We start from the raw sequence: 26,950 nt of genomic DNA, 5'->3' as shown, positions 1-26,950 counted from the left end.
CCCTGCTAGGTGGGGAGCCTGCTTCTCCCTCTGCCGCTGCCTTTCTCTGTCTCTCTCTCTGACTCTCATGAATAAATAAATAAAACATTAAAAAAAAAAAAAGATGTAAAACAGTGCCACTTTTTTCACTAACGTTTTTAGTTTTAGAAAATATAGCTATTTTCATAAATAAAAGTCATTTACATTAACATACAATACTTTTATTATTCTTTTTTAAGTACATCAAAACTGCTTCTCATACATATCAGGTATAGTGCACATAAAGCTATTTATGGTTCTCCATGTTTAACTGTTTCCAAAATGAGTTAGCTCCATAGCATCTTCCAACAGTGACCAACTAGGTGTGTGTTTTTTTTTTAAATATCGTTGTGAAATTATTTGATGTGTTTCAGTCTGTTACAGTTATTCCAATTGATGCTCAAATTCTCCCCTTTGGACATGGAAATAATCTGTTTTGGAAACCTACTTAAAACTCAACTCTTCTGCAACCCTCATGTCTGCTTAGAAGAGCTTTGCCTGAATATTCCTTCTCCTTTTTTTTTTTTTTCTTTTTTATTAACCTGTGAGTCAGCCATGTATTCGCAAATGTTCAAAGAAAACGAAATGTTTCTTCTCCAGATAATTAATTTACCTAGAATATGGTACAAATCAGGTTTACTTCAGAGGCTTGTTTTGCATTTGGGCCAGTTAGTCTCTCTATTCCTCAGCCAAAGACTACATTCCCAGCTTCAGTCAGCTGTCTGGCAAATGCATGCCTTTAGTCACCAGGCCAACCAGACAATAGAAATGTCAGTACAAATCAGTTATTATCATTGAACCTTATAGATTGAGTTAAACATTGAATGAGTAATGTTCTTGTTAGCGGTGGTTCGCTGGTATTGATGCTATCTTTAAGCCATTGATAATCCACGAACAGTTCTTTTCATATCATGACAAATAAAACTGTTCTTAATATTCAGTTCTAAAGGAAATATGATTAGGTTAACTTGCCCATTCTGCTCCTTTGCTCCCTGTTATTAGTTACATTCTGGAAAATGTAAAAATTGAAAACTCTCTGTGGAGAGAGAGAAACTAAAACCTTTGGTTAATTTTTCCTTCTTGGCAGTTTTGCATATAGGATTCATAACTGTCTTTGGAAATGAGAATGCTGTGCTTTAAGAGGTTCACAAATTAAGTGTAGAATGATTGGAACCAAAACACTGGTGTGAATTTTGTTCTTTTTTAGATGGTGATTCTGAACTTCATCCAAAAAAACGAAGAAGTAAAATTAACTAGGAAGAAATTGTAAACCAAAGAGGAAATAAGATTTTCTCTACTCAAATACTAAATATATCTGTGTTTATAGGCAATAATTTGCAATATAAATGTGTGGCAACTACAATAGTCTGAAACTAGAATAGGCACAGATCTGTAGACTAGATCCTGAGATACGCTGTAATCTTTATATGTATTAGGTATATGAAGTTTTCATAAAATAAATGAATTTCAGCAGTTCAGTGTGGAAGGAATTGGTTATTCAGTAAAGGGAAAGTCAATGTTAACTGACATAGTATACCAAAATAAATTTTAGAAGTATTTTATTTTTAATTTAAAATTTTTTTTTAAAGATTTTATTTATTTGTCAGAGAGAGAGCACAAGGAGGGGGAGCGGCAGGGAGAAGCAGGCTCCCTGCTGAGCAAGGAGCCCGATGCAGGACTTGGGACTCGATCCTGGGACCCTGGGATCATGACCTGAGCTGAAGGCAGGTGCTTAACCGACTGAGCCACCCAGGCGTCTCCAGAAGTATTTAAAGTTACAATTTAAAAGCACAAAAACAATAAAAATATAGAAAATGTCTCAGAGTGTCTCCCTACAAGATATTTTTTAATCCCAAAGGGAAAAATTGTGACTTTATTGTGGAGAAATCTGGCATATGTCACTTAACATCACCCAGGAATGGGACAAGTTGACATCATGTGTCTCCTGATATAATGCACTGAGAAGGATACAGCACGGTTTACATGCATGACAAAAATTTTATTTTGAGAAAACCAAAATAAAGGAACATACTACAAAATAACTAGCTGTACTCTTCAAAGATGTCAAGGACACATGAAGGAACTATTCACGAAGGAACTGTTCCAGATTAAAGGCAAGAAGACGGTTATGGATTCTGTGCCAGGTGATCGTTTTTCTTTTGCTATAAAGGACATTATTAAGATAATTGGCTGGGGCGCCTGGGTGGCTCAGTTGGTTAAGTGACTGCCTTCGGCTCAGGTCATGATCCCGGAGTCCGGGGATCGAGTCCCACATCGGGCTCCCTGCTCGGCGGGGAGTCTGCTTCTCCCTCTAACCCTACCCCCTCTTGGGCGCGCTCTCTCACTCTCTCTCTCTCTAATAAATAAATTAAAAAAAAAGATAATTGGCTAGTCTGTGGATTAGATAATAATAAAAGAAAATGTTTATTTCCTGATTTTCATAATTTTGCTTATGGTTATATAAAAGAATGTCCCTGTTTTTCGGAGATACACATTTAGGAAGAGAAGGTTCATATCTAAATGGTTCAGAAAAAATTTTGTCTCAAGAGAAAATGGTAAAGTAAATGTTAACATTAGAGACTTTGGGTAAGGGGTATATGGGAGTTCTTTTCTACTACACTTGCAACTTTTCTGTAAAACAAATTTTGTGGCTAAGAAACAGACTAAATTGTAGTGTTTAAGGTTATATACGCTTGGGGTAGACAAAAAAAACCACAAGCGATTACCATAAAAATTAATAGAAAATATAGCTGACTGTTTAACATATAAATGTGTAAGGACTTTATATACTAAAAGCAATGGAAAAATCACAAAGTAAATATTGATAAATTTAACTAGCTAAAACCAGGAAGCTTTTTAAAGACATAGCGTACAAAATTAAAAGACCAATTGTTTTCGTTACCCATACAGCCATACAGGGTAATTTACATATGTCATCTTAGTTTGAGAAAGCGGGGCAGTTGATAATCTTTCTCCACACTAATGTGACTTCACTAAAGTAGTAAATTTTACATTTATAAAGCTTTCTGTAATTTGCAAAGCACATTCATGAATCAACATGTATTTTGGGTTGGGGAGTCCTTACCATGCTCATGCTCCTTGCTGATGGAAGAAAGGGGGAAGACGCCCTCTCCCTGTCTTGGGAAAACCACAGAATAAAGACACAAACACACAGTTTATTGGACCGGGAATGGACAGCTAACCCTGGGGGCCAGTGACTAATCAGATCCTCCTTCTTTTAAGAAATTGAATTGAGGTTCACAGAGGCTAGATTCAAATGATGACTCACTTAAACCAAAAAGACAGTATGTACTTGGGCCATGTGCAGTCTTAACAAGTAAACAGGAAAGAAAATCATGTACTAAGATAAGAGCAGTGACTTTATAGAGATACTGTGAGAATCAGAGGTGATAAACTGTTTGGTGGGACAGGTGTGGAGAGGGGCTTTGGAAACAGATACTCAGACTACCTAGTCCCAGATGGCTTTCTCTTTACATGTTCCCGTAAGGTTTATGTTTTCTTGAAGTTTTGCTATATGCTTCCTGTGAACTTGTTTTATCTGAACACAGTGTTGTGGCTGGGTTTTTGTTCTTCGAAACCTGTCTGAAACACTATCTGACATTAGAGGTTTTAAATGAAATCGGCCGTGGGAATGTGCTGTGTATTGTGTACTGCCTTTTACTAAGTGGCCATGGTAGATTTCTGAATTAAAGCTGGTCTCCTTCACAGACATAGGTATTTGTAAGTAAGTTTTGCTGCGGTTTCCATTGCGTTTAATTTCTTTCTAGTGTTCTAAATATTTCCTGCTTTTTTCTATTCTTTATACTCATCAGTTACTTAGAAAACAAGTGTTAAATACCTGTTAATCCTCACGTGAAACTTACTCTGGTACTTTTTCTCCTTTATTCTCTAGGGAATAAATTGGCCCTTAGATAGTCCTCATTCTTGGAAAGTTCTCCCTCCAAGGAAAGGCTTCTTTCATTTTAGTTTCATCTGTTACTCCCCATGCACAGTATAAGATCTGCCTCTAAAATAGGCTTTTATTTGTTATCCTATTTAAATTGTTACTATTTTTGGATGCTGGGATGGTATGCTAGTAAGTCCGTACTTGCAGGTTAAGTCGGGGTTGGCAGATCTTTTCTGTAAGGGGTCAGATAGTACATATTAGGTTTTGTGGACCATATGGTCTCTGTTGTAGCTACCCAACAAAGCAGCATAGACAGTAGATAAACAAGTGCACGTGGCTGTGTTCCAATGAAACTGTAGCTGCCTAACACAGACCATAGGCCAGATTTAGCCTGTGAGGTTTAATTTGCTAACCTCTGGTCTATATAGAATGAGCATTTGGATCAGTGAATTTATTACTTCTGCATGAGTAAGTTGGTAAGCTAAATGTTCTAGGTCAGCATGTATATTTTAGGTGGAACAAAGGGAAAACATAATTTCTGCAGCGCATATACTTCAGTGCTGATAGGAAGTTGCTTTCACTCATGCACTAGGTTATTTATTTCGTGTCTCCTATGTGTCAGGCACTGAAAATACAAATAGTGGTGATTCAGAGAGAAGGTTCCTGCCTCATGAAATTTACATTTAGAAGCTGTGAGACAAAGGGGGTGAAAGTAAGTAATATGTTGTAGTAATGTATATATGAGGTTTGGTGTGGGGGATGTTGCCCCCTTTGGATTGTATGTTCAGGGAAGACTTTCTGAGGAGGCCTGTGTGGCTAGGAAGAGTGAGGATAGAAGAGGAGTCTGTAGAGTTAATCAGAGGTTGGCTCCTTTGGAGTCTAAATTGGTGAAGAATTTATTTTTATGTTAAGGTAGCCATTATAAGGTAGTTTGTGCTTAAATTAAAAAAAGAAAAACCTAAGATTAAATAAATTGGATTTGATATAAGTCTTGTTCCCTCACATATCCATTTATGTGTCTGGTTCACCAGGCTCTGGTCTCTTAGTTATCTGCACATAAAGTTTGTGAGTGCCTCTTCAGTGAATCAGTTGCATATGTTCTAATTCTTTCACATTTTTTAAAACCAAACTTTAAGATGGAATATACCATATATTCCTAAAAAGATATATACATGGAGAACTCTTTCTCTTGTGTAAGTCTTATGAATAGTGTCTTTGTTTCTCTAAGTATTATTAATTAATATATATCCTTTAGATAGGCTATCATGGAGAAATACCTTCCAGTCTAGAAATACTAGCATAGTCATGCTAATGTAGGTTGGATGGGTATAGGAAATGTTAATAATGTACTTATTTTTCCAGTATTTAACTTGAGTCATGACATGTATTCGCGATATTTTTCTGATTTTGGATTTTTAGGGCAAATTAAGGCAAAAAACTGATTTTTCTTCTTTTTAGGGTAAAATAATATATTGATGATACATGGTATCTCTCTTGAGAGCTTCTAATGGGATTTCCTGTTTGTTAATATTTATTTCTGTTCAGTTTTTCTGTGTTCTTAGAGTGGATATTAGTTACTTGTTCGTGAATTTTTCATTTCTTTAAGTCTCTTATGACTTGTTTCTGTATTTTATGGGCAATATTATCAAATGCTGTAATTATATCTTACATGGAGTCAATAATCCTCCATCTCTCCACTAAGGAGTGAAAAGACAAAGTCTAGTTGGATGTATATAGATTGGATTAATGAAAAAAGATTTTCTAATTCCAGAGCATCTTTCTGTCCTTTCCTTATTTTTTATCTTTTACCTAGAGGTTGCAAACAGGCTAGTCACAATGTTTATTCTTTGCATCCTCTTTGTGAAAATAAGAGTTTGTCAGAATAAAGGTAAATTGCCTCTCACACAGATTTCTGCTCTGTTTTGCTGTCCCATGAGGGGATCATAAAGCTGTAATCTCTGCCCTTAGCTATTTTCCTTCTCAAGCCTGGTGCAGCACTGTTTTCTTACCCTTCCTTTTTTATAGGAGTAATTGAGAATTAGTATGGATGTTTCCTATCTCTGGTGTCCGTAATTTAGTTTGCTAAATTGCTTGCACTGCATATATTTATTATCTTGGTTTGGGTGTTGTGCTGGAGAGCTTCCATCTGCCTTTCTAGCTCTGGTCTTTACCCTGCCCTGGCTCCAGGCAGCTGGCTTATCTGGATACACAGATGGGCTTTCTTGATTCCTGGCTTCCAGTTGGTTTTAGCTGATGGGTAACATTGTCAGCAGATCAAAGAGAGGAAAGAGGGAGAGGTTAAAATACTTACTTTCTTCTTCCCTGTGAGATTTCTTGTATCCTTTTTGCATCCTTCCATTGAAGGTCAAACTCCTATTAAGTAGCCCTCTTCCTTTTAAGGTTACTGACATCTTCCTCTCTTCCTCCCTTCACTGCCAGTGGGTAGGGTTGGGCCCTGCTCTTACTAATGCAGGGAACTATACTCATGTGATTTCCTTACAGCCTCTGTGCTTTGTAAATAGTCTATTAAACTTTTTTCAAATTTCCCAAATTGAGTATGCCACCTGTTTTCTGTGGCAACCCTGACTGATAAATACGCTTTAAAATATTTTAGGTTCTGTCAGTGACTATTATGATTGCAATTCTAAAGTGGATTAGCACTAGAATAAGGAGAAAATTATCCTGACAATTTCATGGGTTTATTCTGTTGGCTGATATGTAATTTTATTTTAAAATAAATGATGTGTGGTTTTGAGCATTATTGTTATGTTTATTGAACACACACTATGGCACAACCCATCTTTTTAAGCATTGTGGGGAATTCAGAAGTACACGAGACGCGTGCAGTAATTTGAATATGAGGCAGTTGGTAATGAATCTCATGTGAGAGGTACAAAGTGCTATAGAAGTTTGGAGGAGAAGGGGTGCCTGGGTGGCTCAGTGTCTGCCTTCAGCTCAGGTCATGATCTCAGGGTTCTGGGATTGAGTCCTGCATGGGGCTCCCTGCTCAGCGGGAGGTCTGCTTCTCCCTCACCCACTCCCCCTGCTTGTGTTCCTCTCTCCCTGTGTCTGTCTCTGTCAGATAAATAAAATGTTAAAAAAAAAAAATAAGTTTGGAGGAGGGAGATTATCAAGACAACTTTGATTCTGTCTGTACCAGGAAAGAAGGGAGACTCATAGTTTCCTGTGGTCCTTGAGGAGACCTCTACTTCCCAGCCCTTGCTCACTTTACTATTCCATAACCCACCTCTGAAAGTGATAATAACTAATACTAGTTAAAGTTCACATATATGCCTGTTCCAGAGAAGAAAACTCCTATTAACTCATTTAACCCTTCCACCATCCCTGTGAAGCAGATTCTATTACTAAACCGAGTTGGAATTCAAATTCAGGCTGTCTGATTCCCTAGTCTAGGCTCTGAACTACCCTAGCCATCACATTATTCTATAATTAGAACTGATTATCCACCTCCCTCAAAGAGATTATCAAAACTAATTACATCATGAGTGCAGCTCTTTCAGGTGTTGGCTTTTCAGTCTCATTCTTGCTCCCCAGTGGTGTTTCTGGGGCCCCAGCCGCATGTTTCTTGTGCAAGTAGATTTTATCAACTGCTGTGGCTTCTTGTTGCAGTCATACCTGTGAGGCCCCTCATTCATTATAGATTTTAGCTCCTTACATAATGTCTTTTTTCTACTAGTGTTAATCATTTCTCCCAATCTCAGTATCTGCATGGATAAAGCACATGATTATCATAATAATAGATAATTTGGCCGCCTCAATTCCTTGACCTCTTAACCTCCTGTAATCTTGCATCTTATTTTAGACTTTTTATTTATCAGTAACTGAATCACTTCTCAGAGTTCAGGTTCATACATCCTGTTCTCTGAGCACCCCCACTTCTTTCTTCCCAGCTCATTCCCTCTAATTTCTAGCTCCCAGCAACTTTATTACAGCCTGAACCTAACCTTCTTTGTTGTCCATCATCCTCATCGTATCGTTGTTTTTCTCACTTTAGATTCCATGGTCTGTTATAACCACTCCTTTTTAACTTCTGTTGTATTTTACCTTGATTAAAGCCAACACTTGACTACTTTGTACCTAAATAACCCGATGAGGCTGGAGGGAAACATACAACTTTTATGCCTGGTTGCATTTTAATACTCATGACCACAGGCCTCAGTACTGCTTGCTCTATTAGTAATTCACTCAGGATTTTGAGCAATATAGAAAATAGTTATTGTGGGGTAACATAGTCAGAAATAAGAACTGACCAATATCAAGGGGCTTTGATAGTGAGATAGCATGAATTTGTAGTGGACCAGAGCAGCCAGTTTTAATGGTTTTTCCAGTCAGCGAGCCAGAGCAGCACTGCACCAGTTCAGAATTTTGAGTGGCAGGGCCTACAGGCTGCTAAGGCCAGCTGTCTATACAGTTTACCATCACGTACATCATCTTTGCTTTATATCACCATGATGAGTGCCAAGACAGTAATTTAGTGATCTCTCTTCAGCCCATCTTCTTTTTATTTGTGTATTTGTTATTTATTCACTATTCGTTGTTTAAAAAATTGTATATGGTAGTTAATGGGGATTTTTGGAATGTAAAGACTAAATGTCATAAAGTGTCCTGAACTAATTGTGTCAGTTACAGTTAATAATTCTTTGGCCTTGGGCAAATGATTACCATGTCTCTTGTTTTCTCATTTGGGAATTTTTAAGATAGAAGAATTAGAAACTTCTAATCCCCCCTTTATAAACGTAATTGTAAAGCCACAGCATCTTTCAAAAATTACATTTTTGGAGAATCATTAGTCAGGTTTCTGACTAAGGAGAGTCCCATGTGGTTCCTTTTAAATTGTTAAATAGTTTTTGGAGAAACTGGCCCTCTACAGGGTTGATAGTATTTCGGGCAGTAAGTTGCATCACCATTTCTGGGTGTCTGCGCTTCTTGGGCTTTGCCACTGAAAATTTTTATAATGAGATTGTGCCTTAGCCTAGAACTTAAGCGTGTCAGCTCTGCTGCCTTACTGATGGTATAGTGTCTGTACTGCGCCTGGAGTAGGAGGGAACCACAGGAAGAGTTGTCCTGAAACATGCTTGGGGTCCAGATAGAGGAGAGGCGTGAGTCCTTTTTCTGGTTCCTCTTTGTCCCTTCCCCACTTCAGGGAGCAGGGTAAGATTGAGAGGTGGCTGCTGCTCTTCATCCTGATTCCTCAAATCTTTGTCGGGCTTTTTGAAGCTAGATACTGTTCTTTTCACAGTGTAATAATTGGTTATTTTTTAAAACAATATAATTTTGGAAACTTGTGGACTAGTTTCTTATAGCTTTACTGAAGAATAATTAATTACAATAACGTGCTTATTTAAACTATACAATTTTGATGAATTTTTATATATGTGAAACCATCACTATAGTGACAAGACAACATACATTTTCATTATCCCGAAGAGTTTTTTTGTGGCTATTTGTAATGTATCTGCTGATCTGCTTTCTGTCATTATAGATACGTTTATATTTTCTAAAATATAAATGAATGGAATCATATACAGTATGTACTTTAGAGGGGGGTCTGGCTTCTCAGTCAGCATAATTATCTTGAGGTTTATTCATGTAGTTGCCTGTATCAATGATTTATTCCTTGTAATTGCTGAATAGTATCCTACTTGGATACTCCCAAAATAGATCCATTCAACCTGTTGATGAACGTTTTGGGTTGTTTCCACTTTGGAGTTATTATCTGTAAAGCTGCTGTGAACATTGTATACAAATCTGAGTGTGACATGTGTTTTTTATTTTTGTTGGGTAAATACTTAGAAGTGGGATGGCTGGGTCATCTGGTAGGTATATATTTAACTTTTAAGAAATCGTCAACAGTCTTCCAAAGTGATTGTACCATTTTAACATTTTTGAGAGTTCCAGTTGTTCCACATTGTTACCAACACATGATATGGTTAATCTTTTTATTTTTAGCCATTTAGTGGTATCTATGGGTTTCTTTGTAGTGGAGTCTTGGTGTCGTTTTTATTTTCTGCGTGACTGGTGATTTGGGGCTGCTTGTTTGTGATGTGTATGTCTTTAGTGAAGTGTCTGTTCAACTTCTCTGCCCACTTTTACAAGTTTTTTATAGTTGAGTTTTAGAAACTTTTAAATGTGTTTTGGATTCACGTTCTTTTAGGTTCTTAACACATTTTGCCAGTACTTTTTATCAGTTGGTGGCTTGCCTTTTCATTTTTTCTTTTAAGTTTTTTTGAAGAGCAAGAGTTGTAAATTTTGAAGTCCACCTTATCAGTTTTTTCTTTATATTTCTCTGCTCTTTGTGTTCTGAGTTCTGCATCATTTCATTTCTGTAATTTTTCTAAAAAGTTAAAATATCTTAGATTCTTACTTTTTAGCCATTAGGGGTAAGAAAGCATAGGAGGTGATTATAAAGCTAGAGTTGTATCTGCCTTGTATTTTTGTTACTGTTATTATACTTATTTATGATTCTAGTACTTTTTATTTTTTATTTTTTTAATTAATCTCTGCATCCAACATGGGGCTTTAACTCATGACCCTGAGATCAAGAGTCATATGCTCTAGAGGCACCTGGGTGGCGTAGTTGGTTAAGCGTCTGACTTTTGGTTTTGGCTCATGTCATGATCTCAGGGTCCTGAGATTGAGCCTTGTTTCTGGCTCCATGCTCAATGCAGAGTCTGCTTAAGACTCTTTTCTCCCTCTCCCTCTGCTGCCGCCCCCCCCCCCCCCCCCGTTCATGCACAAGTGTGCGCGCTTTCTCTTTTTCAAATAAGTAAATAGATAAATCTTTTTTTAAAAGAAAGAACCACATGCTCTACTGACTAAAACCAGCCAGGCGCCGCTTTTTTGGTTGATTTTTAAATCTGTCAAAGATCCATGAAATTGCTGTTGGTCTAATTCCTCTGTTTTATGGGTGAAGGAACTGAGGTTTATAAAAGTATACGACTTAGTTCAGGGCTTACAGTTTATGGTCCTTTTCAAGACCAAAAAGTCCCAAATCCCCTCAAATCCCATTTCATTAATTGTTTCCCTGTGAGGTGTTACTTTTTATAATACTGTTGCTAAGATTTTATTGCAGACTGGATATATAAAATTTACTTCATTCGTTGCTTCTTCATTTTTCTTTGTGGTAAATATTCTCATTGAAAGGAGTGGTATTAAGTAGGTTAGCTTTTTGAAAGAATCCTAATTTTCCCTTAAAATTTCATTAAGTTAAGATGTTGAAATTAACACTTTTGTTTTTTTAATTCTTTCCAAAGGTCTGTAAACAGATTTGGCTAGGATTATTTGATGATAGATCTTCAGCAATTCCAGACTTCAGGGATCCACAAAAAGTGAAAGAGTTCCTACAAGAAAAGTATGAAAAGAAAAGATGGTGAGTGAATAGTTTGTATTTAGAGCAAAGGCTCCCAAACTCACATTAATTATGGGTAAGGTTAATCTGAAAAGGAAGGAAGGAAGGAAATAGGTAGATAGGAAATAAGGAAATAGGTATGTAGGTAGATAGATCCTCGTTATATTCTGGCATTTTATTGGATTTGGTTTCTAAAAGCCTTGACTTCTGCTTAAGTCACCTGTATTTAGCAGCAGCTTGTTCCTTAATCCCAGGCCTCCTACCCTTTTTTGGAAAGTTAGGGATCCTTCCTTCTAAGCCTTCTGTAGTCCTATTAGCTTCTCAAGACATTGTAGTTTTATACAGCCTCTTTCTTAAAGTCGTCATTCGTTTAGCAAGTATTTGGCATCTTTTATATACTAAGCACTATGCTAAAGCTCTTGTGTAGTAATCCATCCACTTAATTGCATTTTGCAGTAAGTCTTTGATCGAAATATCCTCACTTCTCACCCAAGAAATCATTTTACTACCTGGTTAAGAAGGGAACGTTTATGCTCCCCTGACTAAATCCATCAGATGTTAATTTTTAAAAAGAAGTTAAAACAGGTTGGACATATAGCTAGTAAAGCCCTTTAAAAAGCAGAGCAGGAAATACGTCTATAAAACTATATTCAGTTACTCTGGAGTCGTCACTTTTAGCTATATGAACACAGTTTAATTCAGTTTACTAAGACTTTATTCAGTGGTGTATATTTCCTTCTTGGGGGGTTAAGAAAATTAAGGAGAGAGTCACAAACGGGGGGAATAGATAAGGAGGAAGTAAATGGTTTCTTGTTTTCCCGAGGAGCTGTATTTTAACCCTGGGCATCCTGAGGGAGTACTTGCTATGGTTCATGGGTGACATATCTCTATTTTTATTCAGTGAGCACAGTAGAAAGAAGTGGCTTTGATATGTGTGCTCTGCGAACTTTGGATTCTTACTGTTTTCTAGAAGAGACTACTTTTTGCAAGGCAAGATTAGTCACAGCCAGGGGCTACATTCAGCGGCACTAGATGCGTTCAGTATGAAGGGAGGTAAAAACATACTAGTACAATTTTAAAAGATTTTATTTATTTATTTGAGAGAGAGTGAGAGAGAGCATGAGAGCCGGGCGAGGGGCAGAGGGAGAAGCAGATTCCACTCTGAGCAGGGAGTCTGATGCAGGGCTTGATCCCGGGACTCCGGGATCATGACCTGAGCTGAAGTTGGGCGCTTAACGGAGTGAGCCACCCAGGCACTCCCATACTAGTAAAATTTTAGTTGAAGAAAGAAGAAAATCTTTCAGGGTGGAGTAATAGTAAAAACATGGTGGCATAAATGATTCTCTTAAAATGGAGTGTAAAATTGTCCTTCTTTCATTTCAACTCTTAATTTCCAAGATCTTGTATCCTATAGTTAGACCTTTCTCCTTGCATAGCTATAGCCTAATTTTGATTTTCCCAACAGTTTTACCAGCTCAGAAAGTTAGTTTGAATAGAATTTAGGTGGGATTTCAGATGGTTTATTTTTCAACTAGCAAAAGAAAAGGGTGCATGAGTAAGACTTAATAGATTTAAAACCATTGATTCCCTTCTTGCATTTATGATGGTAATTATAAAATTAGTAATTCAGACTATAACCCAAATAACTGTAAATCTCAAATAATTATAATTCATGTTACTTCCTGAGAAACTGGGTAGTAATGACAAGAATAATACAAATACATACTTGAACGGTGGGCACCTAGAGGGAGTGACCCACAGTCAGGTGGGCCAGGCCCTGTGCATTTTAAACTCACACTTCTGCATCCCTGGGACATGTAATGAGAGAGCAGTGCAGTGGGTTTTTAACATGACATAAGCACTATCTAAATGCAGTCTCCCTAAAAATCCTCACTGTACTTAACACCTTGAGGTTATTGTTGTGTTAGATCTGAAGGGGTTTTGAAATTGTTAGATCAGTTTTCAAACTCACTTTTGTGCTACACAAGCCTAGCTTCTTTACTTTTAGTCAGATGAGTATTTTGAACCAAATAGTATTATCTGGTTTTATCCTTTGATAAAACTTGATATCCTCAGTGAATACACCAGATTATGGGAAAGCATAACTTCCTGTTTCCATTTTCATATCACATCTGTTCCATTTACTGGGAAAGCAGTGTATTGTTTGTCATTATTCTATAATTTGATAGGAGCTAACAGTAGCTAATATACCTATACCAGGAACTGTTCTAAGTATTTACAAATGTTAACTCAGTTACACCTCCTAGCAACTATATCTCCATTTTATAGATGAAAAATTGGAGGCACAAAGGGTGAAGTAGTTTGCCCTAAGTTTCATAGCTATTGAGTGGTAGAGCTGGGATTTGAACTCTGTCTCTAGAATATATAGGTGCTCTTAACCACTGTGTTTTCCTACTCCCCCATGTGATATGGGGGGTGGGGGTGGAGAGAAGGGTAGAGTGGGACAAAACCTAGAAAGAGAACCAAAGCTCTCGCGTGATCCCAGCCCTAGAGATTAGCATTGGCAGTGTTTGGGCATTATGTTCTTACTGCCTCTCTTTCCTTTCTTTACTCTCGTCCTCCTGTAAATCTTGTACTTACATGACTGAGATCAAACCTGAAAGACCTGTAGTCTTAGGGACATCTTTCCGTGTTAGAACAAGAGTAGCTGTGTAGCATTCTATTACACAAATGTTAACATAACCCCTTTAAGTATTTTTCTCCTGATGAATGTTTGATATGTAGCTAGTTTTTTGAAATTATAAAGAGAGCTGTGATAACATGCATGCACATGTATCTGTGTTACTTATCCAATTAATCCCAAAGGAGAAGTTTCTGGAAGTTGTACTTCTGGGACACAGAGCGTATCTATTTATAATATTTTAGTAGGAAATAACAAAATTTATAAAATTTTGCTTGGAGTAAATGTGAAATTTTAATTTGCATTTTTATGAGGTTACAAGTGTTTTCATTTCTATGTCTCCATTTGTGAATTGTTTCCGCTTATTTAAAAATTGCATTGTTGATCTTATTCTCCTAGATTTGTAATGGACTTTTATATTTTAGACTGTTAACTGTAATATAATAAATATTTTCCCACTCTTCCACTCTCTTCCCAAATGTTATTTATGATCTTATGATAGTTCAGTTTTTAAAAAATTAGAGTTTTAACTGTTCATCATGATGCCTAACTATAGGTCCTCTTTTGCTAAAAAAAAAAAAAAAGTTATTTATTTTCTTAGAAAAATTGTAAGTAAATAATCGAAACAAGTTTTGTGCTTAGTCTTTATTAGCCTTTCTGAGTCTTTCAATAAAGTGCAGTCTTAAGCTATCAATTCCAAGAGGGTTTTGAAGTAAGATTAATGCTGAAATAGACTCGTAAAAAAGGGAGGATTAAGTTTATCTTTTTTTTAAGTTTATCATTTTTAAGCATAGTATTCCCTGCGTTTTTCTTAGGTAACTGCCTGCCTAATTTTTCGTGTTCTAGGTACGTCCCTCCAGAACAAGCCAAAGTGGTGGCGTCAGTTCATGCATCTATTTCGGGGTCCTCTGCCAGCAGCACAAGCAGCACACCGGAGGTCAAACCACTGAAGTCTCTCTTAGGAGATGCAGCACCAGCACTGCACTTAAACAAGGGCACACCTAGTCAGGTGAGTGGTCTGGAGGCTTTGTAGAGGCTTCCGCTTCAGGAGCATAGTGAGCATCGTGAATTTGACAGTTCTTTAAGACAGTAGCATAAACCCATATGCCAACAGCATTCTGTCCTGAGGGTTGATAATACATTCCAAGAGCCTTGGTTAAGTGGTTGGGAGGTGCGTATTTTTGTTCTCTTCTGCTATGCGGATTAGTTTCTTTGAATGCTCCACAGGTTTGTAAAGGTATGCAGGAATGTCGTTAATAGCTAGCTGTCATACAACTTACATGTAGTAAAACCTGACTGTAGGGGGACCATCAGAGTTAGAGCAGTATAGTCTCTGTGATGGACTTTTACAAGAAGGAATTTCTTAAGCAGTAGAATTTTCTCCCTGCCTGGTTGTGAAGCATGTTTATCATCGAAATACAGGTGGCTTTGCATTACATACCTCATTTTAAAAAACTAAACAGATTGAAGTCTTTTCATAACTTGGTAAAAAAGTTAGTGTTTCTGCACTTTATTACAATTGACTGAGCTGTGACAGATTTTTTCCTGTCTGGCTTTACAACGTCTGCCCTACACAAGAATGGTTCTGAGGCAGAGTACTCCTTGAATGAAAGCCTACCCTTTTTAATAATGCGCACTCGGGCATCTGGATAAAATTACTCAGTTTTCACAAGAGGTTTGAGTCAAAAATAAAGAGAAGGGTTAAGTCAGTATGTTGTACTCTTCCCATCATATAAAGGATGTGTTTTGTGAAAGTCTTACCTTTGCTCTCTTAGCAGTAAGTCTGCCTTGTGTTAGAAGGTGTAACAACTGTTGTAATACAGTATTTTTTTGCCTTTGCCTTTGTACTTAGAATTGAGAGATAATTTGGAAATAGATGTTGAAAATTTGTGCTTTTCAAAAAATCGCAAAGTATTCAAAAGTACAAATAAAAGATTATGTAATCTTTAAAACTATGTTTTAAACTTGGTGAATTGGAAATAGTATTAGAAAATGTAGCACATCTGACCAGAAGCTCTTTATAGTTAATATGTGGTTTATAGTCTCCAGTTGTAGGTCGCTCTCAAGGGCAGCAGCAGGAAAAGAAGCAGTTTGACCTTTTAAGTGATCTTGGCTCAGACATCTTTGCTGCTCCAGCACCTCAGTCAACAGCTACAGCCAATTTTGCTAACTTTGCACATTTCAACAGTCACGCAGGTACGTGTGTTTTTCCCAACAGCTTTTTGCCAGATGCATATATATAGCACTGAGAAACGTCCATTCTTTTTAAAGCTTAAATATCAGTAAATGTGTTCTATTGAGGGGTGGGCCCTCATAGCTGTTGACGTGTAATATGTAGCCATGTAACCCTGGTGCTTTTTTAATCACAGAAGAGATTATATACTTAATGTCAGATACTGACATGACCTCTTTCCAAAGAAGAATGGGGAAAGACTTTTTAATGTATTTTTTCACCCTTTTAATATGGAAAATTGCAAATATTCAGAAGTGACCAGATAATAGAACCGTTGTGTACTCATTGCTTATGCCTAATCTGGTTTCATTTGTCATTCTATTCCTTAACATTGCTCCTCTTAATTATTTTGAAGCAATTTTAGATATATTTGTTTATCCCTAAATATTTTATATGTATCTGTAAAACAGAAGAACTTTGTTAAACATAACCACAGTAGTGTTATCATTCCCTAATAATAATAATAATTATAATTATAACAATAATTATTGTTATAATTATAATTATTATTATTAATTAGTCACTATTCAGATTTTCCATTCCAGTTCAGACAAACACACACAGTTTATTCAAATAAGGTGTACACACTGCACTTGGGAGATACATCACATAGTCTGTGGGTTCTTCCTCCATCTCTATTTTCTCCTCTGTTATTTGTTGAAGAAATCAGGTTATTTGTCCTGTAGAGTATGTAGTTGATTTTACTCTGAATTTATTGATTGTACCACTGTGGGGTCCCTTAACAGGTTCCTCTCTTTGTATTCTCTATACATTGATAGTTGGTTCTAGATATATGATCTGTTACAGGTGATTCTTTTGGCGGGGTGCAAACCTGCTACTTACAGTTTAAGAGGCACGTATTATTGATGGTTTCTGTTTTTGTAATGTGAGCTGTTGATGCTCCATGCCTGGGTCCATTATGCAAAATGTTGATATTCTAAATTTATCATTCCTTCATTTATGAGCTGAAATATTTCTTCAAAAATCTTCGGTTATCCAATGGTATAATTTGTATAGGAAAGTTAATATATGACTGATTCTGACCAGTCACATATCAGAATGAGTTGAAACCTCACCATATTTTAATGATCTGTTTTTTGTTTCATATCATTATGGATTCATAGATTTAACATTTGCTACATCTCAAATCTGTTGTCATTATTATCTTTATTGATGTTCATATTATCCCATCTTTAGAGTAGCAGTATCTTCAGGTTGGCTGTAAAAGATAGGACTTCTTTTTTTATTCCCAGACTTATCATGTTTGTTACAAAGAGTTAAATGTACTTCACCACCAGAAATTAGAAATTATGGAGTTTTGTTTTGTAAATGAATATAAAACTTGCAGTTACCTAAGTAATATTTAAAAATTGATTATTAAAGTATAGATGAAGTCATTTGTGCCTTTCTAATTGTAATAGTAAATAATGATAATGGGCAGTGAAATGGCATAATGTGGTGAGAAGAAATAGGCTTTGGAGTCAGAATGGAGTCAGTCTTTAGAGTTGTTTCTTTATGCTTCCTTCTACTTTTTTTAATAAGGTCTGAAACAAATAATACATTATATGTTAAAAAAAAAAAGAAGATAGTAGGAAGGGAAAAATGAAGGGGGGAAAATCAGAGGGGGAGACGAACCATGAGAGACTATGGACTCTGAGAAACAAACTGAGTGTTCTAGAGGGGAGCGGGGTGGGGGGATGGGTTAGCCTAGTGATGGGTATTAAAGAGAGCACATACTGCCTGGAGCACTGGGTGTTATACGCAAGCAATGAATCATGGAACACTACATCAAAAACTAACGATGTAATGTATGGTGATTAACATAGCATAATAAAAATTAAAAAAAAAAAGAAAAAGAAGGTCTGATGTAAACGGTCTGAAAGCCTACATTGTATGTATCAGAGATATGTATGAAATAATCTTTTGGATGCCAGTAAGCTTTGATGTGCATGTAACAGAAAATTTACCTGTCTGCATTTGTGAATGGTTGAGTAAGCATCAAACCGAATGTGGAGCACTAAAATTAAGAATTGATTTAGTCATTTTGTAGCCCTTTTATTTGATTATTTGAAACTTTGCTTTATATTTTTGCATGACTGTATGGGGTATTAGCTAATGTTTTTTATTGTTTGTCACTGATTTCCATAACTTTAATTATATAATCAGGAAAAATTCACAACTATCTTTCTAAAACTTGTATTTCACTATTTTGTGAGCATAGCAGAAACTAGCACTTACAGAATTGATTTCCTATTTGTATTTTAGAACTAATTTTACCTTCTTTTACTCACCTGTGAGATTGTGATGCTGTTCGTCTTTTTCATTTGATGACCTGGCTTATATAGTTGGATAATAATGGTATAAAGTGTAACATACACACACACACACACACACACACAAACATACACATCCAAAATGTACTGTTTAAGATAGTTCGAAAAATTATGGAAAAGCTGCTCTTCAGCCACATTTCTTTCTAGCAAGCATTAAAGGAACTTTTTCTTTTAAATATTAATGAGAAAAAAATAAATATTAATGAAAGGATTTTCTAACGGCCTGCTACAGAAGGAAATTATGGTGTAACTTACATATGTTTGTGTGTGTGTTTGCTTTAGAAAGGGATCCTAGAATGAAGAGGATCTCTTTTTCAGCAAAGATTGTACTGAGAAGGGTAAGAGGTCAGGAAGCTTAAGATGTTGGGGCTGTGATAGGTTTCCCTTCTGTGTTAGCTATGCAGCGAAAAGCCCAGGAAACCAGGAGAGACTTTTTCCCCTTCACCCTCCAGATGGGTAGCCAGTCTCCTGTGACCAAAGAGGAGCCCCAGCTCTCTGTTGCCCCCTGTTGCTTTTGAATGCTGGCAAAAGGAGTTGAAGAATCAAAGAATATAGAGTAAGCCTTCTGTAATTCATGAATAGTTTGCATTTATCTCAGTTTTACACTTACTGATACATAATTTGAAGTGACTGATAACTACCAAGCTCTTTTGTAAATTTGCAACTTATTTCATGTTTCCCTTATGTTTTTGTCTTTAAATGCAATTTGTGAATATTCACCATTCAGGGAATTAATGCTATATTCTTACAGGTAGCCTTGTTAACCAGAAATAGTTACACAGGTCATTGCAGCTCTACAAGCTGCTTGGTAGCATGATTTTACTCATAGCATCAGTAACTCCTTTAAAATGCTCTTTGAAAATAATAGCCATTTTTTAATTGTAGAATATGTTAAAGAAAAAAGGAAAGAAATGAAACCTGTAATTTTATCAGATTGTTAGAAGATAGTAGATCTTAACTATTTTGTCTCTTTTCCACATGTGATAGAAATTGTAGGAAAGATGGGTCTGTGAGGATATAGTTTAATAACCATGTCAGTTGGGTCAGGTTGCCTAAGAGGAGTAGTTTTTTAGCCTAAAGTTCTTATTTACAGATGCACACTCAAATCACCTTTTTTTTAAAAAAAAAAAAACTCCATTTGATTCCAGAATAAAATATATACACATGCTACAAGAAGAAGCTAATAAAATTATTCATTTATTTCCTCTTTTTCCATTCTCTTTTTCCCTAGCCTTTATAAGAACCCCGAATCTTTTATTTTTCCATGTATGGCCCACAAATATAAAGTCATTGATAGCTGAGTTGGCACCCTGAAATTTTCATGTGTTTTTTTTTTAAGGTTTTTTTTTTTTTTTTTTTTTAAGATTTGTTTATTAGAGAGAGAGAGAGGGCATGTGAGCGAGCGTGCATGCAGCAGGTGGAGGGGGGCAGGGAGAGCATCCTCAAGCAGAGTCTCCCAGGAGATCATGACCTGAGCCAAAACCTAAGAGTTGGACGCCCAACCAACTGAATTGCCCAGGCACCTCTTAAAAAACCTTTTAAGGTGAAAATTTTCTCGTGTACAGATTGATATGACGGAACTTTTAATAGCAAATGATAATTACTCAGATATGCCAATCTAGTTAGCATTATTTTATAGGGAAACCTGTTATGTTTCCAGATAGTTTAATGGCTTAAAAGCCAGACGTCTTCACCCTTCCTCTGAACATCCTGGCTGACGTGGTATGTGAGGATGTGTATCAGTGGTGGGATTATTGCTGTGTTCAGGAAAAGTCATCTTCTACAGAAGTACTTACTCAGTTAGAAACATAATTAACCTACAGAATTTAATAGTTAACTTTGCTTGGTTGGTAGTAAACCTATCACAAACCTATGAACTATAAACTGTCATTGATTTTTGTCACACCTTGTACTAGGGATGGATGTTAAACTTCATTGTCTTGCCACCCAGTTAACACAAGTGAGTAATATAATGCATTGTGGAAGGAACCACATGCAAAGGGGGATGTTCTAATCCCCTGTTGACACATGGATATACAGCCTCAGGACTACCAGATTAACACTGATTTTAAGAGAAGCAAGAAAGCTTGTTTATTTAATGTGCGGTGTTCTAAGTGTTGGGGTTGATGAAAAAGAATTTAAATACGTAGGTGAAACAAATTCAGCTGAATTTGATGAAGGCAGTCAGTTTCTGTCTCTGGTCTCTACGTTTATCTTCCTTTCTCATAAGTACCCTATCTCACTGGAGAGGAAAGACAATTCTCAGATTTAGGCTCATTAACTTTAGTGCCTTAAATTCTTAAACTGAGATTACTTCTTTGTGCTTTTTGAGATAAGATTATATTTAAAAAGCATCTTTACTGTTTTGTTACATTCTGTTCAGTTTATATTTCTTTGTACAGAGATCGCTTGAGGTTACAGATTAGTAATTTTTGTTATTGAATTTATTAGTGTTTAATTTCTAGAATTGTGGTTTCTAAAATGTCATTCGACAGTACTTATCAATTTTAAAAGTTACTATAACCATTTGTTGAAGACACTGAGTAGGTACAATGTCTCCATATAAAAACTGCGAAAGAAGTATTACAAAGTCCTGCTTTGCTATAATGAATAGATACTTGATTAACGTGTTTGGTGCTCCAGTTGGAAAACACCAGTGTTTACAAATGTGATAAAATAGACTTGACTAACAAAATGGGTCGTTGAACTGATTTGTTTCCTGATGATGTTTGAAACATGTTAAAATATATATTTTCCCTATAATGGTCTAAATGTAAGTTAAATATAGAGTATGTGTTATTATAGACTACGTATTCACGTATATTCGAGGTTATAAGTGATAAACCAGCTTAGGGACCTAATTCCTTTTTCTCCAATGTATAGATGCATTTCATTTATTCACAGATGTAGAGGTAAATTGTTCAGGAAACTTGGAACTTGTCTTTTGTAATATAACCCACTCTAAATTTGAGAACTTCCTATACCATATTCTTTTATTCTTTTGGTTGTAGGTTATATTATCTATATGTTAAATATTCGACTTCTTTTGTCTTTTAGTAGAATTTTCCTCTTCTGGGCCTAGTATTCCACAGTTCTTAAAAATTTATTCCTGTTGTCTTACAAGTTATAGAGTCATACTCCTGGATTTGCAAGTACAGGTCATTTAGTGAATCCTTTTGTTTTGCTAGTGAAAAAACTGGTGGAGCCTGAGCAATTGAGGGACTTGTCCAAGACTGTACAGTTTTCATGTTAGGATGGAATTCTCTGATTATTTTGGATTCCCTTTTCACAAACTTATTTGATTATACTAAATGGTAACTGGGTTTAAACTTATATTTATTATTTAAACTTGTGTCGATATTTCTTTCAAAATATTTTTCAATATATTGATCCTTTAATTATTTATTAGTATATCTTTCATTGTGTTTATTTTTGGGAAAGTAAAATCTCAGCTGATAAATTGAATCTTATTATGTTAATTAGAAATAATAACAAAAGATTTCAGAGTGTCCAGAAAATACAAAATTTATTTTGTTACATGATAAGCAGCCTTTTAATTTAGATACCTCTGTGTAATGTTTGAGAGCTTGGACAAATGTGTTTTAAAAAGGTTTTCAAGAACAAAGTATGAGCAGTGATATGTATATATAGCACAGCATTTCCACCTCTCAGAAGTGCTGGATGTGAGGACGTAGGAAGGGAAGTGTGTCTAGTAAAGGAGGTGTCTAGTAAAAGGAGGTCTACTTTAGGTGCATTTCCCCCTGCTGCAGTCATACCCTTTCAGATAGACACAAAAGAGTAATTACATAAAATGCTATAAGTTTTCCTGATTATCTTCCTAGAATAATAATTTACTTTGTTAGTAGAAAATTTCTTGTTTAGTAACTTTTTTTGGTTTGTCTAAATTAGAATACATATTTATTGCAAAAGCCTAGTAAACTTAAGCAAAGGAGAAAATGATACCAATCTGAAAACTCACTACTTTTGTTAACGAAAATGCAGATTTTCTGTGCCCGTGATACCACGCTAACAAAATTGGCAAATGAAAATGTATTTGGAATTTATTAACCTGTTTATCTTATTTACTTTGTCATAAGCATTTTTGAATAGGACTACGTATTCTATATGTTTTTTTTTTAAATGGCTGCCTTATATTTCTTTGTATGATGTTTCATAATATATTTAAGTGATCCCTCATTACTGGCCATTTGAGTTTTTAAATTTTTTTCATTATTACTATAAAACACATATGTTGTTTAGTTGTTAGATGTAGCCATATTCATTTACAAGATTATTCCTTTATGAAAACTTACTTGAAGTGAAATTGCCTGCAAAGGATTTAAAGTGGCTGACTTTTACTATGTTGATGGCATTTAACCTTTATCTTTTGGGCATGCTTTTCATTCTTCCCACTTAGCATTCCCTTTCCTGCATACCAACCACTTCTCATCATATTCTCTATAAAAAGTTTATTCAGCATCCGTTTTAGCCTTTAAAAAAAAGTCTTCTGAATTATTTTACTTAGCTACATATTTTAAGTTTAGAGAAGCCTAAAAATTTGCTCTTATGTTGATGATCTGTGGGGAAAAAAGCAGTTGGTCTTTTTCACTGAGTCTGAAGTACACTAATGTTATAAATTTTACTGTTTTCATCATTTCTCAAATTTTAGTATGTGTGAAGAATGGCAGGCTTCTAAACAGAATGTGGATATCTTTGATTTATTTGACAATCATGTTGTTGTTAAACATTCAATTTTTTCATCTTTATATGCCATGGTGTAAAATAGTTGTAAACTTAGAAAAAAGCCAAAAAGAATATTTAACCTTCTTTGTATCATTATTTTAGATTCACATAGCTGATGAATCACTTACTACCATTTTAAATCTGAATTTTCCAGAATGTAATCTATATCCTACATCTCTGTTTGCTTTACTGTAACTCATGTATTTAATGCTCTTAGAGTGTCCTTTAATAGAATCACTTTTACTGTACTATTCCTGAGGTTATTCAAAGGGTATTGTGTACACATTTATCGTTATACAAAGTGTTTTGGGGGAAATTTTGGATACTTTTCAATGAATTGCTTGAAACTGGGTTAAATAAACACTGGTAGGATTTAAGATTTGATTTCTAAATGAATTCTCTTTAAAGTGAGTTGTGAGACAGAAACTTTTCATAAAATTTCATTTGTCATATTTTTCATTTATAATTTTCATATTCATTAACATATATTGTTCCTTACCATTTACAGCTCAGAATTCTGCAAATGCAGATTTTGCAAACTTTGATGCATTTGGACAGTCTAGTGGTTCGAGTAATTTTGGAGGTTTCCCCACAGCGAGTCACTCTCCTTTTCAGCCCCAAACTACAGGTAGAGCTTCTCCAGCATTATGCTTTAATGTTTACTTTGAAACACAAAACTCTCTAGATGTAGTTTGAAAAATTATCCTAAACTTAAATTCTATAATTATTTGATTTTCAAATAGTTCTATCCTTATAAAGCTCTGGGGAAACCTGAAATCTTTTTTTCTATGTTCATCTGGTTTTTTTGTTTGTTTGTTTGTTTTTTAACTTTGTGGTGTGTTGTCTAATTCACAGTGTCTATTCTCTTCCTTTTCCTGCGTATGAATCTTCCTTAAATTTCTTTACGCACAGGAGCATTACAGTGCTAAAAATTTGTTAAATTCACAGAGTACATTGAATAAAGGATCGCTTCCATACAAATAAAAGTAATTTTCAGGGCAGCAAGCTTGAGAAGATAAATACTGGTAGTCAAAAGGAGATCATTGAACAGTCACTCTAATCGGACTGGAAATAGTTTTCTGTGCAGGAATCGGTCTTTAAGCATTGAGTACTCTCCCATAAACTGTATTGTTTTCAGAATCTCATTGAACCCTCCTTTAGATCTGATTATTTTTCTTTCAACTTTTAACTCTGTGTATTGTCTTAAAGACTTTTCTTTCAATTTTCTTTTTTTTTCTTCTTTAAATTCCATCATTTACATAATTTCTGGCTGTCCAGCATTTAGAATGCTTTCATCTAGCTGCAGTTTTGGTGAATTTACTTCAGCTTTTCCTCTCGAGGCTTCCAACAGTAAGTTCTGTTGTCAAGTAGGCATCTTTTACTAATTTGTACGTTTTATGTTGTTTCATGGATTTTTCAATTATAGAATATTACTCATCTCTTAATGATAATCATTCTGAAATTCTCACTTTTATTCTCTCTTCACTATTACTAAACTCAGATTTAGAGAACACAGTGGTATACAATAAAAGAGTTGATTTAATAATTTAGTTTTTAATAATTTGAAGCAGATTTCATCATACAAATTTTGAAAGCTTAGTATTACGTATTTTGTTCGCCAGCTACTTGTAACAGATCACAATGTTAAATACCAACACACCTTACTTAGTTTTGATTGAAAACAACTGGAGTTTAATTCCTGAAAGAAATTTTATCAGTATAAATTTTACAATGTCTGTAATACTAGTTGATGGTAAAGTGTTTGTGTTCTCTTTTTTAAAATAGGGCTGTATCTTTCTGTTTTTTAAAATATCTGTAATTGTGCTTTGCTATCATTTAATATATAGGTATATGTATATACTATTTTGATTGCTGAAACTAATATGTGGGTGTAAAGAGCTAATGCCAACAGTGTAGCATCAAAGCATAGAAAGAAATAGTCTGGCTTTAGTCTTTTGATGGTACTTCAGGGAAGTTTCTAGAGTATAGAACAGTCTTTAAAATCTTAGCAGAATTAGTGACCATTAGGTGAATTGTGATCTATAAATTAAAAAATTGGTATGATATTTAGATTATACATTGTGTACTATAATTTTTATTCCTTAAACTATATAATAGGGCATGGTTTTACTGAGGACAATCATGATATTATATGTACATTAAATTATTATGTGGAATTAAATATTAGCTCTTTAAGTAAAATAAGCCTAAAGCTCAAAGACCACTTTTTAAGATATTGTGGCTCAAAATAGTACATCTTAAACGTTTTAAATCTCTACCCTGGGATTTGTTTCAACCCTGTCTCTTTTGGAGCTACAAGAGCTTATAGTATACTTTGCGTTTTGCTTATGGAGTCCATTTAGGGAGAACTAGTAAAAGGTGATAGTATATAGATAGCTGAATAGTTTATAAAATAACTGAGTCTCAAACCCGGTAGCAAGGAGTTACTCTTCTGTGAATTATAGTCTTTACTTGAGGGTAGATAATTACACATAGTAACTTGTTACCCTACATGTTGCCAGGGCCTTTGGAAATGTAGTTTCTTAAATTATAAAAAGTCCTGTGTAGATGATTAAAATTAAATGCCTTTTGCCAGTAGAATTGCTTATAGAACACTTAATTAAGAAAGAAATCATATAATCTATCAAAGGATTTTAGGAGAAGTCTAGAAATTTCAAGTGTTTTGTTTATTCTGTTACAGGTGGAAGTGCTGGATCAGTAAATGCTAATTTTGCTCATTTTGATAACTTCCCCAAATCCTCCAGTGCTGATTTTGGAACCTTCAATACTTCCCAGAGTCATCAAACAGCATCAGCTATTAGTAAAGTTTCAACGAACAAAGCTGGTCTACAGACTACAGACAAATATGCAGCACTTGCTAATTTAGACAATATCTTCAGTGCTGGGCAAGGTATTAAGCTTTAAACAAAATAAATACAAATTTGTATATTAAACAGTCCTCTAGATTTGGTTGCATTTATTACAATTTAAGGTCATTATGCTTTTCATAGTTGTGAAGAAATTTTCTCTATACTAAAGGTTCATGACTATTTCCCATATTTTGAATGTGAAATAATCCAATAATAGGCCTTTTGGAAGGCCTAGAAACTATTTGTAGACTTCTAATTTTAAAAGAAAGTAATTGACAAAATTGAATTTTGTCTTAGAAAGCATGCTTCACTGTTGGAAGGCCATAGAGGGCCAACATATCCTATTAATAGTGCTGATTGGAGGGTTATATGGTGGTTTTTGTAATATATTCGTTTTGAACTATTTTTACTATTACTATGTTGGTATTTAAAAAAAAAACAAACCCATTATTTTTACAGTGTATTTTTATACCTGGTTTTGATCTTAAGCTCCAGTATTTTGCCTCTAAAAATGCATAGTGTGGTTGAGAACAGCAGAGGTCTGCTTTTGGACTGGAGTCTGCATCCTGATCTCTGACTGTGCTTTCTCAGCTCCAGAATGAGGGTAGTAATAGCATTGAACCTCATACGTGTTATTGTATCTCAGTCATTTAGAACAGTGCCTGGCACATGATAAGTGCTGTGTAAATGTCTCCTCTTAATACTGTCTCTAATTTTTTCATGGACAACCCTGGCAAAATGATAGTGTTTATGGGTTCACATTGGGTCTAGCATTTTATAAATTTGTATGTTCACTTGAATGAGAATCACCTGTTCTGGAGATGTTAATGTAGCAC

The 26,950-nt window shown here is 35.3% G+C and overlaps 1 protein-coding gene across 14 annotated transcripts in view; it reads left to right on the top strand.

Annotated features, from left to right (window-relative positions):
* The window catches only part of AGFG1 (ArfGAP with FG repeats 1), a 74,876-nt gene that overhangs the window by 32,412 nt on the left and 15,514 nt on the right, over positions 1–26,950 (top strand). For 8 of the 14 annotated variants that reach the window (XM_035006959.1, XM_035006958.1, XM_035006947.1 and 5 more), the window contains exons 3-8: positions 11,200–11,315; positions 14,782–14,944; positions 15,978–16,131; positions 23,753–23,872; positions 24,523–24,594; positions 25,946–26,155. In XM_035006959.1, coding sequence (XP_034862850.1) covers positions 11,200–11,315; positions 14,782–14,944; positions 15,978–16,131; positions 23,753–23,872; positions 24,523–24,594; positions 25,946–26,155 — 835 coding nt within the window. The remainder of the gene's footprint in view (positions 1–11,199; positions 11,316–14,781; positions 14,945–15,977; positions 16,132–23,752; positions 23,873–24,522; positions 24,595–25,945; positions 26,156–26,950) is intronic. The other 6 variants (XM_035006952.1, XM_035006955.1, XM_035006956.1 and 3 more) reach the window with 2 other exon arrangements.

This window comes from Mirounga leonina, unplaced genomic scaffold (assembly GCF_011800145.1).
Source record: "Mirounga leonina isolate KUSES-001 unplaced genomic scaffold, KU_Mleo_1.0 Mir_151, whole genome shotgun sequence".
NCBI lineage: Eukaryota > Metazoa > Chordata > Mammalia > Carnivora > Phocidae > Mirounga > Mirounga leonina.
Note: the sequence above shows the minus strand (reverse complement) of the source record. Positions and strands in the feature narration are given on the sequence as shown.